This window comes from Sphaerodactylus townsendi, linkage group LG07 (genome assembly GCF_021028975.2).
Source record: "Sphaerodactylus townsendi isolate TG3544 linkage group LG07, MPM_Stown_v2.3, whole genome shotgun sequence".
NCBI lineage: Eukaryota > Metazoa > Chordata > Lepidosauria > Squamata > Sphaerodactylidae > Sphaerodactylus > Sphaerodactylus townsendi.
In genome coordinates, this window is record NC_059431.1 from 56,312,704 (window position 1) to 56,330,003 (window position 17,300).

Below are 17,300 nucleotides of genomic sequence, written 5' to 3' on the forward strand. Positions count from 1 at the left end.
TTTGTACTTGACTGCATCGTGCAGATTTTTTGATTCACATTTGGGGGGCCTGCAAGGCTTGAAATTAGATACAGAATTGTTTTTTCTACTTGAAGCAACAAGCTAAATTTTTGCAAATTAAAATAGACATGTTCCTGATCTTTGAAAAATTGAACTAGGGCAAACATATAGTTTCAATTAATTTTAATGTTGTTTCCCAGAATATTGTATATGTTTTAGTAGCAATCTTGTGCTTTTAAAAGCTGCTTTTAGTATTTTTTATTAGAAGTCAAAGAATTAGATTTTAGAATTAGATTTTATTAGAAGTCAAAGAATAAAGTTAATTTTGCTCTCTTTACAAAGGAATAATGTGTGTGCATTAGAACATGCTTTTGGCAGTGGGACACTGCTCCTATCTAATAGCAATATGAGGTGGCTGTTTGTGCCATATTGTCCACATGCTGGTGATAATATCGATTGACAAAATAGTAAACCGACCTCTACAACTGCTGCTTTTGGGGATTAAACATTTCAGTATGTTTTTGTATATAAACAAAGCTTCAGTAATGCATTAGAATATATACAGAAACAAAATACTTCAGCAGTTTAAGTACTTTAAACGTATGAATTTTGTTCAGATATGTGGCTTATGAGCCAGAACTCAAAACCATTATGCCAGTAAAGGCTGACCTTCAGTAATACACTTGGCATCTGCCAAGAGAATCCAGTACATTATTCACACATGTTGTGCAGATACATTAAAGTCCCACAATTTCGTATGGTCTTCTGTGTTCTGTTTGCCACATTTACACTTACCCATAATGGAATGATTCTGTTACAATTAACTTTGACCTGTTACCTTTTCTTTCTGCCACAGGTATTTGTAGAGACACTAGACAAGTGTTTTGAGAATGTCTGCGAATTGGATTTAATTTTCCATGTTGATAAGGTACTGTGGTGAGCTGAGCTGCATTCGCATCAACAAAGATCCTGCTGACAAGAAACATTTGTCTGTTCAATTGGCACACAGTTTTTACCTCATTCAGTTGTCACTACTGTATATCTACAGTTTTTTGCAGTGGAGTGTAACTCACTACTTTTAAGTATTATGTAAGGAATTGCAAAACCAAAATTCTACAACTTTACTGATTAAAGGATCTAAGAACTTTCTGGTTACTATTTTATATTGCCTGTTCAGAATTTGTAGATGAATTTGGGATTGCCATGTCTGGTAGTTACATAAAATTATGACTCAAACTATTGTCCTTAATTTATAGCTGAAGTTCATGTTTAAAAGAAAAAGAAAAACCAAAGTGTTATCCTCTTTAAAAATTCAGTTTTTGAAATGGTCCCCTACTCCTTCCTCTGTTCTAGAGCTAGGTCAATCAAGGCTGATAAATCAGTTCTAGTTAGGCAGTAGAGAGATTATAAGAAATTTATAGGCAAGTGATGTGGATAAAAGACTGAGAAACAAGGCAGTGACTCATTCCTTCAGACTCTGAACAACATGTTTAACTTATTGAACTTTCAGAAAATGCTGCAGGAGCATAAGGAGCTGTGTAAAAAAAAGTCTCCAGTTGTCAATTCTTTTTCCAAGTTTGTGGCGGGAATAGACAATTGGTTAAAGATTTTAGGAAAGTACTTCATTGTTCTTAGTTCTGTAACTGATTATGTTGTGCACCGCCCAGAGCCCCTTGGGGATTGGGTGGTCTATAAATTTAAATAATAAATAAATAAATAAACCTTTATGTAGGCAATATGTTTTCTCTCCCCCACCCCTTTTTTTTGATACTTCTGATAGTTCCTGGGGGGAAAGAGTAAATTCTTTCAAGAATGTTGTCTTGGACAGGACAGTGAATTGGTCTGTTTTTGAAGACCAACAAGTATTTTCCCAGATTGTCCTAAGGGAGGAGGTTTGGAGGAGGAAGATGAAGAGGCAGGAAAGACCTTTGCCCTTGCAATTTTTAAGATAATATTTTGGAATGTGAACTGCTGTGAAACTAAGGGGGATCTGAGGAATAGCTTCTAGTAATGAATGAGTGAGGTTCCTGTATACATAAGCTCCTTCATGCCTCTTAGATCCTGTCCACTTCCCCCTACATCCCCCACTCATTATGCCTTTGTATATTCTTTGATTTCTATTGACCAGTTTCTTGCCAACATGTGAAATATATAAAAATATTGCAAGTGAGATCAAGTACATTTGGCCTGCCTTGTGGAACAACTGAATATCAGTGCCTACTCAGAAATCACCATTGCTTATATATTGCACTTGAAATGCCATGGCAGTTGCATACATTGTACAATAATCCTCAAAACCGATATGTTAGCTTAGGTATTGGGTGTGTGGCATATTCATTATGCAGTGTATAATCTCATCCTAATGCCTCATCAAGAACTGTACAATTGAAAACATTAAATTTAATTTTCAAAAGCTTTAGTATGCAGTTTGAAATCCATTGCTTTACAGTGATATTTATTGAACAGTTATATATTAGTGTTAATTTTTAATTTATTTTAGAGGCATTATTCACATTTTAATGAACAGACATCACATTTGCCATTCCCTTTACACAAGTAGATTAACTCAAGGACATCTTGGTGTATTGATAAAAAGGCATTCAGACCATATGGTAGCCATCTCTCAATCAATGCAGTTAATTTGCAATACTGAGAGCAGACATTTTCATGATAACATGAACTATGCACCTTACACCCACAACCTTCAGTCAACCACAGTCAACACTTTTACGTTCAGTCTTTTTCATTCATTTTAACCACTGTTACAGGTTGACTTTTTTTATTAAGACTTTAAAGGCATATGTAGAGGAAAAATAAGAACTTTACAAACCAAAACCAGACAGAAAAAACTGCACAAAAAGTACATAAAACGCACACATTACAAAGAGAAAGGGAAGTCTCCTGATTTTGTCTGCACCAAATATAAACACATTAGACAATTTGCTACTTGCTCTCTAAATACTAGTATAAATTCATTATTAATTATTCTTACTAATAAGGTTCTTATCAATGTTGTAAGCTGCTTATTAATATTAATAGGTGCAGAAGGTTCAGATGTCTACATGTCTGTCACATCAAGTGACTACATTTTTCATTCAGAAATTGTGTGAGTTATCAGTATTATACCTTAAAATGCAAATAGCTGATTTTATTACTTATGTTGAATTTTTTGGTGGCAAACATATGTTAGATAAACTTAGCAGCAAGTCCTAAAATACTTGTGATATATGTGCCTTTGGCTTTGATCTTTTTAGGTCCATAATATCCTGGCTGAAATGGTGATGGGTGGGATGGTTCTGGAGACCAACATGAATGAAATTGTCACGCAGATTGATGCTCAAAATAAATTGGAAAAATCGGAGGTAAGAACTAAAAGCACTGAAGTTGATTTGAGCATGACCATACTACTTGCATGATGTGACACCGTCACTTATCTTTTAGTATCGTCCTATATTCAGCTACTTATATTGTTACAAATGAGTATTCAGTCTGTGGCATGATAAAGCCTTTGTTGGTTGCATAAATAGCTGAGTATTCCTTTTTCCTTCTATCAAAGCCAGATCTGTCATCAGCATCTGTGTACAAAAACATTTCTGAGCTTCTTTCAGTCAAGTTGTCTGACTCTTATAGCCTCTCTTCCCTTCTAGGAGCTCCTACTGATCGTTTTTTATGGCATCCCATTGAAGGGTGTGTGCTTTCAACAGAAGTTATGTGTGATAATAGTATGGTGTAGCAGCCAGAAAGATTGAGCAAAAAATGGAATAGGATAGCTCATCCCATATTATGAAAAGTTAAATTGTGACCTAGATCCCTATGATTTTTTTCTTATTGACCGTGTAGGTCAGAATATCTGGAGTTAGATTAAATATATTTAAAACACTGAGTACCTGCAAATCTATAGTTTCCTTTTGTTTCTCACAAACTAGAATAGATAAGGAATATCAAAAGTCCTTCAGATTCAGAAAAATTAGGGCTGCAATCAGAGGTCTCTTTAGCTGGGAGGTGCATGAATTTAGCTTGTTGCTCTGCTTGCCTGTCGATCATCCTCCTTCCCCATCATTCTTGCACAGGGAATCCTGGTTGAGAAACTCACATGAGATTCAGTTGCTCTTGATGGCCCAGGCTCGCCTGATCTTATCAGATCTTGGAAGCTGGCCCTGGTTAGTACTTGAATGGGAGACCACCAAGGAAGTCCAGGTTTGCTGAACAGAGGCAGGCAGTGGCAAACCACTTCTGTGCATCTGTTGCCTTGAAAGTCTGATGTCAAGGCTGATAAATCCACTTTCCACTATAACAATTACACTTGTGTGAATTAACAGGAATTAACTATCCCACCTACCAAAAGCTGGCATTCTAAAACAGGGTGTAATTCAGATTTAGAAAACTAGTTTGTGGAGCATAATTAATTCCAGTTAGTCCACATACCTGGGTTGGTATGTCATGGGTAACTGGTGTTCAGTTTCAAACTAGAGTACTCTGCATGAGAGAGAGAAGGGGAGGCTTAAAGCCTGAGCACAGCATGTTAAGTCTGTGCCCATCCTAGCTTAACGATGTCTTAAAGTCACATCTGAATGCAGCTAAATATGCAAACATTACACAAATCATCTATTTACTATGTACAAAAAGAACTGATTTTTCTATCCATAACATCAAGTTGTTACTTTCTAAGCAAGTTGTCTTGACCCTTCACAATATCACTTCTAATTTTCAATGTGATGGAATGTTCTCCTTACCTTTAGTAATACAACATGGTACATTCTAATGAAAGTGTAGCAGAATACAGAGAAGTCCTGAAAATGGGGAGGAAGTTATTGGCGGTATTGTACTGAAAGAACATTACTGAATAAATCCAAAGGTGATTTTATGAATCAGATAAGCTTTGTACAAGACTTGAATTGTGTGTGTTTTTTAAAATTACGTGAGTGGTTGAAAGAGAACTTGCTTTTAAAAGGTATGCTTTAAAAAAACACGCACACTGTGTTTTAAGTTATTAACCTGTTAAGTTAGGCTGTCAAATAATTCAGTAGGTAGAAGTCACTTCACTGAAGTGGACTAAGTTAACTTCCTATTCTTATTACTTCATCTGCTCAGTTTAACTAGGTTCTGAGTGCATAACAGAAACCTTGACAGGTGAACGGTGAAGAAGGAAATGAATTCGAGGGGCATTAGCTGCATCTAGTAGCATTGTCTTAGGCGGTTTCCGCACGGCCCCCCAGGCGCCCCCACGCCGGCAAGAATTCTGCCGGCGTGGGGGGAGGCGGGAGGCCTCAAGCCAGCGTGCAAGCCGGCCTGGCAGGAGAGGCTCTTCGTGCGATCTACGACAGGCATGCCCGCATGGAGCACGCCTCTACTACCTTCCATTTCCGTCACCTTGTCCCCGTCGTCGGCCTGCTGGCCTCTGAAGCCCCGGGCCCGTATGCTGCCCTCCGACCTCCAGGGTGGGATGTGACAGTGAGGGAGGGGCTTCTGAGGCCAGCAGGCCAATGCATCGGCAACAGGCTAAATGGGCATGGAAGCTGCTTGCGTGTTCCCTGCGGTGCCCGCTTCTGCATCAGCTCCGCTGGGGAACACGCTGTTAGGAAAACAACCCTTTAAAGGGTTGTTTTTTAGGGTGGCCTGATGCTGCCCTGGGGGAGGGGGAGCGAAGCCAGGTCGGCGCTGCTGCGTTGCAGCAGCGCCGCCTGTGCGAATGGCTCCCTGGGAACGGCGTTTTTGCCGTCCCCAGGGCGCCATAAAAGGGCCGTGCGGAAACGGCCTTAGAAAGCAAAAGAAAACAGTGAACTAAAGACGGCAAAGTGACCTTTGAAAATCGTAATTGGTCCTTTCTAAACCTCTGTCTATTCTTTTGATTTTTTGCATATTGGTGAACTACTTCAGTTTTCCTGAGTATTTGGCTTGGATCCAAAGTATTCCTTCTGTTAGCAGACAGCACTTCTGTCTGTGCACATATGCAGTTGGGAAGGTTTCCATTTTGCTCTGCCATGCACACTGCAACATACCATATTGTACTCCATTCTAAAGGGCTGCACAACCCTCAGGTCTTTGTGGGTATGGGAGGATCTAGTAGGAAGGAGAGGTGGGAAAACTCTGGAATACACACAGGACATATTGCACAGTCCCTTGGTTCATAATTTTGGATAAAAGACAAATGGGTATGTTTTTCTTTTGTCTTTTATCTTAAATTGTTACAATTTCAGCTTTCCAAAACACTGGAATGGACTCAGTGAAAGGCTTCTGTTTATAGAAAATATTTCCTACCTCTCTTGACTTCCCTTTCTCCCTTTACAATGCAAAATGCCCCTTGTAGTGGTTATGGGGTTTGGGAACCCCCCTCCCCAGAACAGCATTAGTTGGCAGTTTGCTGTGGGAGGGAGGGAGGAATCGCCACAAACCACCCTTCCCTTGCATGTGCAGAAATTATCTGGTGGATCCAAGCCATACATTGCAACATATTAACTAGAATTGGTTTCTTTTAACCTGATTTCTTTCCCCACATAAAAATTTAAGAAACCACTGGATCATCATTTGCTCTTTTTCTCCCTGAGTGACTGTTTAAAGTAAATTGGGCTTGCTCCAGAATAAGGGTGTTGTAGATATCTATTTTAAGATTAAAACAAAGGTTTTCTACACGTAGATAGCATTTGGCAACTGAACTTACAGGACTGGAATATTGGCGAATATCTTTTTCTATTCCACTCCTTGTATAAGCCATGAGCAATACTGGATGTGCATTTCTATTATTCAGGAGTAGTTTAAATGATATTTTGAGTAAGTTTTCCAGTCACTCTGAAATCAAACAAATGTAGTTTCAGGCCTCTGGTTAGAATTTGGGCTGAGGGTTTGTTGGGCATTATCATTGACATGGAAGGTGTCCTCTGGATAAGCTGTGATCCTTGTTTTGTACTTTTAGTGTTCAGCAGAACTTGAATTTGGTCTTTTAAGTTAGTCCACATTTTTCCAAACCATCTGATCTTTTCTAGTTCTTTCCATTCTTCTCTTTACAGACCTTTATCTTTCAGTCTCCCAGACAGGACAGGTAGACACAGGTATTGCCAATTTTCAGAAAAAAATGTGCTTCTATTAATAAAGGGAAAGCAAAATGATGTCAAAGGCAATAATAAATAAATTAGGCCAGACTCAAAAATTATGTGTTGATAAACCCATATTAGTCTTTGTAGCCTACTTTTTGTGCTAGTTTCCCTCATTTTTTATTGCCTGTAGTGTATTTACTAGATTGTCATTGACTTCATATATTTTTATTTTTACTTTTTCCTTTCATTAGTGTTCAATTTTTGAATGAATATATTTCCAAAATTCAATTCTGTGATATTGATGCTTGCCATGTAAACAGATCTGGGACATCTGTTCTCAGTTGTTTTACAGTTCAGCAAATCTGAAACTGATGGCAAGGTCTTGTCTTCCTTTTCCCACCTATACAGTTCCCTTCTGGAGTATGAATTTTCATGACCTCCATTAATCCAAGTTATTATGTCAGAAAACATTGGTAACATTGCAGTTAGAACTGACCAGAGTTTCTGCTTAAGGATCTGAAGCTAGAGCGGCAGGCTGATTTCAGATCTTTGCTTAACTTTAACTGTAGATTACTCTACTGCTGGCTTAACACTTTGCCATTAAAGAAGCTAAGGGAATTTATGCTTCAGAAGGGAGTCTGGAAGGGAGCAGGTGACACCATGGCCTGCTTTCAGTTAATATCTTCACAGTGCCAACAACACTTGCGACTCCCAACTAATGCATATTGTTCATGTGTTAACTTGCATGGATTGTTCTCCAAGCATAAATTAATTTGAGTTCTGAGTTTTTATACGGATGCCACATGGCTGAAATCGGTTAACCTTGAAAATATGAAGCAATGTTATCAGGAAGTCCTTACCTAATGAGAGCTAAGAAATTATCTGCATATTTCTGTGCATCAGTATTACCTATTGTAAAGGCAATACTAATAAACTGATTGTTTAGATTTCCTATAAAGGGATACTGAGAATTAAAATTTGAGGAGAAATTGGAGAGAAAATATTGTAATAGAATTTTAAAAAGGTCTAGTAGTATACAAATAAGATAAACCTTTTGAGGCTTAGTAAATTGGAATAGTCTAATGTGAATTGGAAAGAAAATTGGCATATAGGTTTTTGAATTAGTATTTTTGTACATACCACCAGCTGTTCAGTATGGGAAAGCATCATAGTAATCATCAGTGATCCAAGAAAGCCATGGACAAAATTAAGAAAGTTGTATTCCAAGTTTACATACCAAATGTCAGACAAAACCTTGACTGTTGGTAAAAAGTAAAATCTCAGTCCATTAGTCTTAAAAAGGAAAGTTGTTTATAGAAGTGGGTCTTAAGCAGTTTTAAAACTGCATAAGTAGCTGTCAGTGTTCTCATTCAACAAAATCAGAAAATGCATAGCAGTAGATATATGTGACAGAGCATGGTTTTAGACCCATGCTGTAAAGAGTAACTTATAAAATGAGCAATCCAGCCATCTTGATTTCTTTGTTTACTTTCCCCAAGTATAAAAATGTTCTGTGATATAAGAAGGGACTTTTTTCTTTTTATGTAATACTGCTTTATTTTACTTTCTGCTTGTACATGTTCTGTTTTTATTTTTGGGTCTGGCAAGTTAAAGTAGATAAACCAAAAAAATAAAAATAAAAATCATGCCCATCCATTCCTATTGCTGTGATCCAAGTGCTTGAAATTTCCAAGAGTATGTCTAAGTCTTCTATCTGTTTGGCGTTTTGATATACCTGCAGACTTCATTTTGTTTTTTCTCTAATTCTGTTCATTTATTTAACCTCATGAGAAGAATACATGACCATTCTTTTATATTTTGTGCTGCATCCTTCCATCCTATTCATGACCCTGCTGCTTTGAATCGTACTGGGGAAAAAGGTTGGTGTGAAATGCGAGCAGCAGTGACAACTTAAGTGTCAAAGACCCTGGGGAGTGTGTGTGGACAGCTCCTCTAGCAGCCTACATTAATTTCCAAGAAATGTGCACGTTCTGAACTTGTATTTAAATGCACAAACTCTTGAGAATCTCTCCTGGCTATTTCCCTTGTATTCAAGCTTCTGGAAGAGTGCTGATAGAATGCAGTCATTTTGGGGAATAATTAACACATGTTTTCTGTTAATTACAACAATTTAATATACTATGTTGTAGAACTTCCACATTGGTAAATGGTGGCCTGAAATCATATCTAGAGTTTATCTACTATCGATAAAATTCCATTATTGTTGCTGACTGGAAAATAGATTTCCCATAAATTAATTGGCTGAGTGTGTTAACTTAGATCTAATCACTTGAGTCTTTTTTTAACAATTTAGGATGATCAGGTAGATGACTGCAAGTGAGTCATGGAAGAAAGACATGAGTGATCTTTCTTTTGGTGACTGATTGAAATGTCAAAGTGTTATGTGCTCATTTAAATTCAAATTACAAAGCAGCTGGGCAGATCATTGTTTGGTTGTAATTCCAGGTGAATGAAAGTTCATATTGTGCTTCTAAAACTCCATGGACATGCATAAATAGTTTTATTTGTTGAATAAATATTTGTGTTTAGAATATGATTTAGATTTAATGGTGCAAAAAGACCATTTTTTCTCTACGTGATAGAGAATCCCAGTAACATGCCCTTTATAATCCTTCTGCTTTGGATTATACATTTTTTTGGGGGGGGAGGGGGGAGTTGGTTTAAAATGTTAGCAGCGATGATAAAAGCAGACAACTTGACTTGAGGAATGTAGTATATGTTACATTTCTGTTCTTATATGATAGCAAGTAATTCTTTGTTTTATTTATGCAAGGCAAACTTTGTTTTGGAAAACTATTCAAGAATGTCTCAATATAGATGGCTAGCTGTTGTCCAGGCATTTGTGTTTTCTTTCCAAAACTGTTCAACCTGTCTTAGAAGTAACGTGTGACTTTTATCCCATGCATAAAGTTTTGATGTTTGATAAATCAGACATCCTGATTTGAAGTGGCAGGTGGCAAATTCGAATACTATTTAAAAACAATGTCTTGACACTCTTTAATAAGTAGATAAAGATATTGTCTGCTGTTCTGGCAGTTGTCTGCTTAATTGTTCTGGCAATTGCCTGCTTAATTGACAGGGTAATTGCAAAATGTTAGTCTTTCTATGAAAATCTCATCATGGTCTGTCTGAGGTCATATAAACCAAAAGTCTAAGTGACTTTAATAGCTGGCAACCAAGCATCTTAATTTTCTTGACTTTTTTCTAGATAAAATTGTAATTAGTACCAATGGGCTTTTCCATGTTTGAATGTCATGCACTAGTAAACTATTTCTGAGAGTAGTAAAAAAAATGTTGTTAAAACCAGATATCGCACTCCATAGTCAGTGTGTAGCTAATCAATACATGACTTGGGCGAAGAAAGAGAATACAACATGGAAATCCCTGTTAACTTTGACATTGGAATTCTTGGGAGGATAGTTGCCCTTCCTTCTTTGCCAAGGTACAGCATGTATTGAGTGCTGCTCCTGACTGATGAACAACGGTTATTACTCCATCATTCCAGCTTCCATGTGCGCTCGACAATTCTTCCCTCCAGCTGATCAAAGCACCTTATAAAGCCATGCTTGTTAACATAGCTAAAATAAGTTACATTCTCCTCTTTAATCAGATTTACCACTAACCTTTTTGGCTAGTCAGATGTTTCACTTGATGAAGTATTTCATTCTAGCCCTTTAGCAGCTGGAGTTGTTCTGCTACAAGTTTCTCTGTCCCTTCAGTCTTAAGAATTTTTCTGTAGTATGGTAGGTTTGTGCCTTCTGGCCCTTTCCAGCCATATTGGGGTTGCTGAGTTAAATTCATATTACCAGAGTTGCCTAATGTAGACTGGAACATCCTGTAGGAAAGCAACACATGCAGTGAGAACAACAATTGCAAAGCAGATGCGCCAGAAAAATTTGGGCAAGTGAGATAAGATGAGCATTAAGGCAAACAAATATCAAAATTAGATTATTTAGGAGTTATAAGAACAACATTTGTAGATATATTTTGTTGTTTTGGATACAGAAAAAATCATTTTAAGTTTTACGTATGTCATATGATTATATATGGAACTTAGGTTCTGGTCGGTTTCATGGGTACATGTCAGCTATTCCAAGACAGTAGGTCACTAAACCTTGTTCAACATTTTACTCCTATAGGTTAGCCCACCTGGGATACCTTTGTTCTAATTCTGCTTAATGGATATAGACGAGAAGCTGCTGCTAATGAGTTTACAATGTAGCCATTAGTCCAGACAGCTTGGTCTGTGTGGATATAAAACTGTCTGTGGTATATTGTTCCCTATTTTTGTAATAGCTCACTTTAATGGTATTTTCAGCCATTGTATGACAATATTTATATTTCTCCTATTTCAAGTTCTGTGTGAATTTTTATAATAACTTGTAAAACGTTAACTGGACTGACAACATTTGCTCTGGTTTGCTTGATATTTCCTAGTAAAACCCACACAACTGGAAACCTGAAGGCACTTGCAGAAACCATGTCATTTCCTCTTCCCCAACTACTACTCCTTTCCTTTCCTGAAAGCCCCTATAGCCTGTTCCCTTTTCCTGCTTCCTCCTTTTCATTTAGGAATTCCAACATCCAGATAGGGCCAGGATCAAGCCTTGGGAGGTTTGGGAAGGGAAGCAACCTCTGCAGGGTATAATGCCATAGAATCCACCCTCCAGATCAGCCATGTTCTCTAGGGGAACTAATCTCTGTTATCTGGAGATCAGTTGTAATTCCAAGAGATCTTCAGCCCCCTCCTGGAGGAAATGGCTGCTTTGGAGGGTGGAGACTGTGACATTACACTGTTAGGTCCCTTCCCTCTCCAGTCTCCACCCCCCAAATCTCTAGGACCGTGGTGGCGAACCTTTGGCACTCCTGATGTTATGGACTACAATTCCCATGGGAATTCCCATGGGCTGATGGGAATTGTAGTCCATAACATCTGGAGTGCCAAAGGTTCGCCACCACTGCTCTAGGAATTTCTTTACCTGGAATTGGCAACCCTCTTTTTCCCACACAACAGCCAAGCTACTCTTTTCTCTTAAGCTTTCCCTCCCTCCAACCAACAGCCTCTTCTGAGGAAATATGTAGCCCAGTTGTGTGGTGTTTGCCACTGGGCCAGACTGACTTGCATGGTAGGAAAATCTCAAGGACTTGATGGATGACACCTTACTTTCTCCTCTATCCACTTCCCTACACGATTTCCTCTTTCCCTTTTCCTGCCAAACTCCATATCCACTCTCTTTTCTTGCCTCATTCTGCCTTCTTAGCCATTCACCAGTGTGCCTGTTACCTGCCTCCCATCTTCAGCTGCATTTCTTATATGGCATTTATACCTCACCTTTCTCCCCTTCCACCTTCAGCTGTATTTATTATTTACTTCGTTTATATCCCACCTTTCTCAACAGTGGGGACCAAAGCAGCTTACATTATTCTCCTCTTCTTTTTATCTGTATAGCAGCCCTATGAGGTAGGTTAGGATGGAAGTATGTGACTGATCCAAAATTACTGTGCGCCTCCACGGTAAGATGGAAATTGAAACCTGGGTCTCCCAGACCCAGCCCTGAAGCTCATACCACTATATACCCTACTGGTTTTCATCGCATGGCTGCTGTTGACAGTAGCAAGCAGCCAGGCCTAGTTGAGTCATGCAAGTTAGGCAGTATCAAGTCACCCAGAGGTTGTTGCCAGCATAGGATTTTTAATCTCCAGGTGAGACCTGGAGATCTCCCAGAATTACAGCTGAACTCCAGACAACCCTACAGAAATGGCTTCTATGGAGGGTGGACTCTATGTCATTATATCCAGTTGGGGTCCTTCCCTTCCCCATACCCCACTCTCCTCAGACTTTACCCCCAAATCGTTAGGAATTTCCCAACCTGGAGCTAGCAATTGTAGCCTGGCCTGGTCCCAATGAGTTCTCCCTCAAAGGCCAAAATAGGCCTGGAAATGGCCCTGCCTCCTCCCCATTCCTATGGTTGCCTACCAATAGCCACTGAGAGAATTCATTGCTTAAAGCTACAGAGTCTCCTTTGATCATGTTTAGGATTCTTTAAAAAAACCCAATGTTTTTTTATTTAGGTTTCATTTTTTTCTGAAAGATTTGGCCTGCTTTGCTATTAGAATATAAAATATAAAGATTCTAATTTTTTTTTAATATTGTGGAAGCCAGGGTTCCTTCCATGTGTCCTGGAATATAGACTTTAGTAGAATGTGCAGTCAAGAAAATAGCATAGTAGTTGTTCAGACCTTTAGCTAGGTTTTGTGGAGGGTACCAGTTCAGAGCAAATGGTTACAAGTGTTTTTTCTCTATTCTCATACTCATTTAAACTTGTGCAGTGCAGTATCCATGCCTTTGTGCAAGCTGGTACTTGTAATGACCACTTTCTAAAAACAGTTGCTGGGTGCCAGGAAATGTCAGCAGGTATCATGTTGGGAACCCTTGTAATAGAGGAATGTGCATATTAAAGTTACATGTTAATAATCTAATAGCAGAAGATGAAATGGGTAAAACATGCTTAAAGTTCGATCCTAAATAGGTTTATTCATAAGTGAGTCCCAATGAACTCAGTAAGCTTTAATTCAAACAGACTTAACTTGGGTAGAATTTCAAAGTCTATCAAAACTTAGTAGCAGGAGAAATACTGGCTTTTATAATAGTTTGTGGTGCACAAATAATAAGTGTCATTAGAGACACAGAAATACTGCAGATCAGGAGAAATAGAGGGACAATGAAAGTTGCAGTGGGCAGAATCCCATTCTCCCATTGCCAAGCCTGGCATGAGTCTAGGCCCCACCACTCACAGGGGAACCTGACTGCAGCAGTGGCTGGGTCCAGCTGCAGAGGAGGCCAGGAACCACTACTGGGCATAGAGCAACTCCCACTGTCCATCATGGCAGAATTACAATAAGTGCATAGTCTGTGTATGCATAGACAAGGCTTTTTTAAGTGGGGGGATTTAAACCCCCCAATGTATTTTTTAAACATTGCATATTTTTATACAAACCTAGGGAAGTCCCTCAGTTTTTTAGAAAAATCTGTTTAGAATTGGTAGCCTTGATTGTGGATTTACCTATCTGCATATGTGAGCCAGATCTTGCTAAAATATATAGAGATTGGTTTGGCGATTATGTCAGTGAGGAAATTTATTTATTTTATTTAAAGATTAAATCTTGTAGGTGTAGCAGTTAACACTAACATTATGTTGTTGTAGGTTGTCATGACTAATACTACTACTTTTTATCTGAAGAATGAGAATTACGTACAGTGGACTGTCATGTGAAGAAAATATTAAGCCAAGTATAACTACTGGGCTTGCTTGCTTGCGTAACTGTGTGTTGCAGTTGTTTCAATAGTTGGTCTGGCTGGTATATGACTAAAAGTTGCTACTCATCCCAGGCCAATAGATAACTTCAAGGTAGTATGGCACTTAAATAGAAAATTTAATTTTCTTTCTGATGCAATATTAAACATTTGAAGAATAGATTGTTGACTCCCTTTATGGGGCACACTCAGTAATTTTCTTTGAACCAGCTAGCAGCCCTGCATAAACTCTGACTTGCTCTTTCCTGGATTACAAATTTTAAATATCAAGGTGCAGTTATACACAGCATGGCCAATTAGCTATATTATATCTAGCTTTCTGACATGCTATAAAGAATTTTTTTCTCAGAAACAAGCTGTGCCATTTTACAGTGGTTATAATGACAACATTTCTATTAAAAAGTTCATCGCTTAACCAGAACATTTAATTTGTTTAGCACTCGAATGTCATTAAAGAACTGAAGCTGATTTTTTTTAGAAACTTGTAACTTAATTTAATCTGTGTGTTTTCCAAATCTCAAGAACAAGCTACAACTGGTAAACTGATAGAACTTATTTTACATTCTTTATCTTTGGAAATTATTCAAGGTCTTCTGCTTTGTCATCTGAAAATAGGTAAATGTTTTTTTCTAAACATAAAGGCTAGTAATTTGTTTTAATGAATGCTGAAATTATCCAAGCCTTTGTACCAAATAGGTACTTTGCACCCATTGGGTCAAGAGGATTTGGATTGCCCATATTGTTGTCTGCTTGGTCCTGAAGATTTGTTTAAAAGAGGTTGCATTGGAATGAATTGTATTCTGTAAGGAAAAAATATTTTGAAAATACAATGTTTTATATAAACATAAGTAAATGAACAGTTGTTCTATGAAGTTTTGGCACAGAAGCCTTTCTGTAAATCAAAAGGATGGAAAGAGGTTTCAGAGGAAGGGAAGTAACTAAAGGTCATGTTTATTTAACATCTGAATTGTCAAAATTAACATCTAGTATATTTCATTTGTCCTTTTGCATGCCTTGATGCAGTCTATTCTACACAGCTATTAAGTTTACAAGCTTAGGGTGTTTTTAATATGTTGAGTTTCAGTTTTGAAACATGAGCCTTTGAAGCGGGGTGGCATGAGATAAAGATCTAGAGGTCATACCTCCTTCCCTACTACTCAGCATCTAACATAACAGGCTACTCAGTGTTTAAGATTCTTTGTATTTTTATATGGGGATACTAGTTAAACACAGAAAATTAAGGCCAAGACCTACGAAAAATAAACCTTTTATCTTGTGTTGTTACAAATCAAAACCAAGTGATTTCTGGCGTGTTTACCAGGTGTTAGATGACTGGCTCAGGTTAGGCACCATATATGCTGCACTATTTGGAAACAGTAAAAGTCAAAGGCAGCATGAAACCTTAAGTGTAACCCCAGTCTGGCTGTTTTACAGACTATATGTTAACTTTTCTGTATATTTTTCATTGTTGCCATTGCATGCTTTAACTATATCTTAGAATGTGTGTAAACTGTTTTTCTGTCTGTTTAAATACTTTGGAGTAATCCATTCCATTTCAACTCAAATGCCATCTGTTTTTTCTAACCCTTAGTGTTTGTGTAAATGACATTTTGGAATACATATCACCGTAGAGTATGTAATTGTAATGGATGTCATCTTAGCAATATCTTTTTCTTCTGTATACAGGCTGGTTTAGCAGGAGCCCCAGCTCGGGCTGTGTCAGCTGTAAAGAATATGAATCTTCCAGAGATCCCAAGAAATATTAATATTGGTGACATCAGTATAAAAGTGCCAAACCTTCCCTCTTTTAAATAAATTGTGCATTCCATGTAAAAATGATAAGTAATTAGAAGTTAATTACAGAAATGTTTACCAGTCCATTTGTGTGTGTGTGTTGAATACGTTGCTTTAAGTTACTCCACATAAATCCTTCATAAACTATGTGAAGTTTATTGTGTGCTGCGTAGTGAATTTAATGAGAATGGATTTCTTAGGATTTCCAAGTAACATTCATGTGCTCCTCTAAAGCAAGCATGCAATGTGTGAAAAAGTGATCAAAAATAGTTCTTTACATTGAAAATGTATTTTCTAAAGTCCCTAATCCTTGTAATTATTGTAGCAGTACTGATCACATTGCTACTGGTTATGATTATTTGAAAACCTCAATATATGTGTTACATGAAATCACTGCACTGTAATTTCTCTCCCTCTTTAAATAAAGTTGTAACAAACTGGACCACAGCATTTACTCAATATGTATATTTCTAATTCCTCTGAAAAGCTAATAGTCATGTCCTTACTCTAACTAGGGATGAGTAGATTATATGCTTTAAAATTAAGGAAATTTTGATGACAAGTTATTTCACCTTCTTAATTAAGACCAACTGAATCTGCAAATTTTATCTGCATCCATCTGCTCATCTCCAGAGGTGAAGCTACCAGAGGGCGAGGGGTTGTGCATTGCAAGGGGCGCAAGTCTGGGGGGTGGAAAATCGCCCCCGACACCCCCACAGCGCCCCCCAGTGACAATGGACTGCAAAATGTGTGTTGTGGGGGTACGTGTTTCTGTTTCTTCAGGTAATGGTGCCTGTTCCAATAGATTTTTGGCTTCCATTTTGTGTGGGTGGTTCTCTGTTGTAGAAGTGGAGGCTGAGACATTTTTTTGAATTGCCACTTCAACTGTACAGTGATGCTACAACACCTGTGCAAAAGAAAGAAAAAGGAGAGAGAGTTGTTCTTCTGCATCCCGAATGCCATCCCCACCATCATCAGGAATAATATCTTTTCAGAAGTAGTGTGTTAAATAAATGCAACTTAAGAGACAAGACAGGAAATGACAGGGGAATTGAGTTATGTGGAATGATTTCATAGAAAATGCAGTAGTTGCATTGTGCTCCTTTTGCAGGGTACTTACTTGCAATATGTTATAGAAA

General features: G+C 38.0%; 1 protein-coding gene across 1 annotated transcript in view; it reads left to right on the forward strand.

The window, feature by feature from the left end:
- Positions 1 to 16,189, forward strand: part of AP3S1 (adaptor related protein complex 3 subunit sigma 1) — a 28,266-nt gene extending 12,077 nt beyond the window's left edge. The window contains exons 4-7 of the mRNA XM_048504055.1: positions 857 to 928; positions 3,255 to 3,362; positions 7,005 to 7,046; positions 16,054 to 16,189. Of these exons, the coding sequence (XP_048360012.1) occupies positions 857 to 928; positions 3,255 to 3,362; positions 7,005 to 7,040 (216 nt within the window). The 3' untranslated portion in view covers positions 7,041 to 7,046; positions 16,054 to 16,189. The remainder of the gene's footprint in view (positions 1 to 856; positions 929 to 3,254; positions 3,363 to 7,004; positions 7,047 to 16,053) is intronic.
- Positions 16,190 to 17,300: the final 1,111 nt, after the last annotated feature.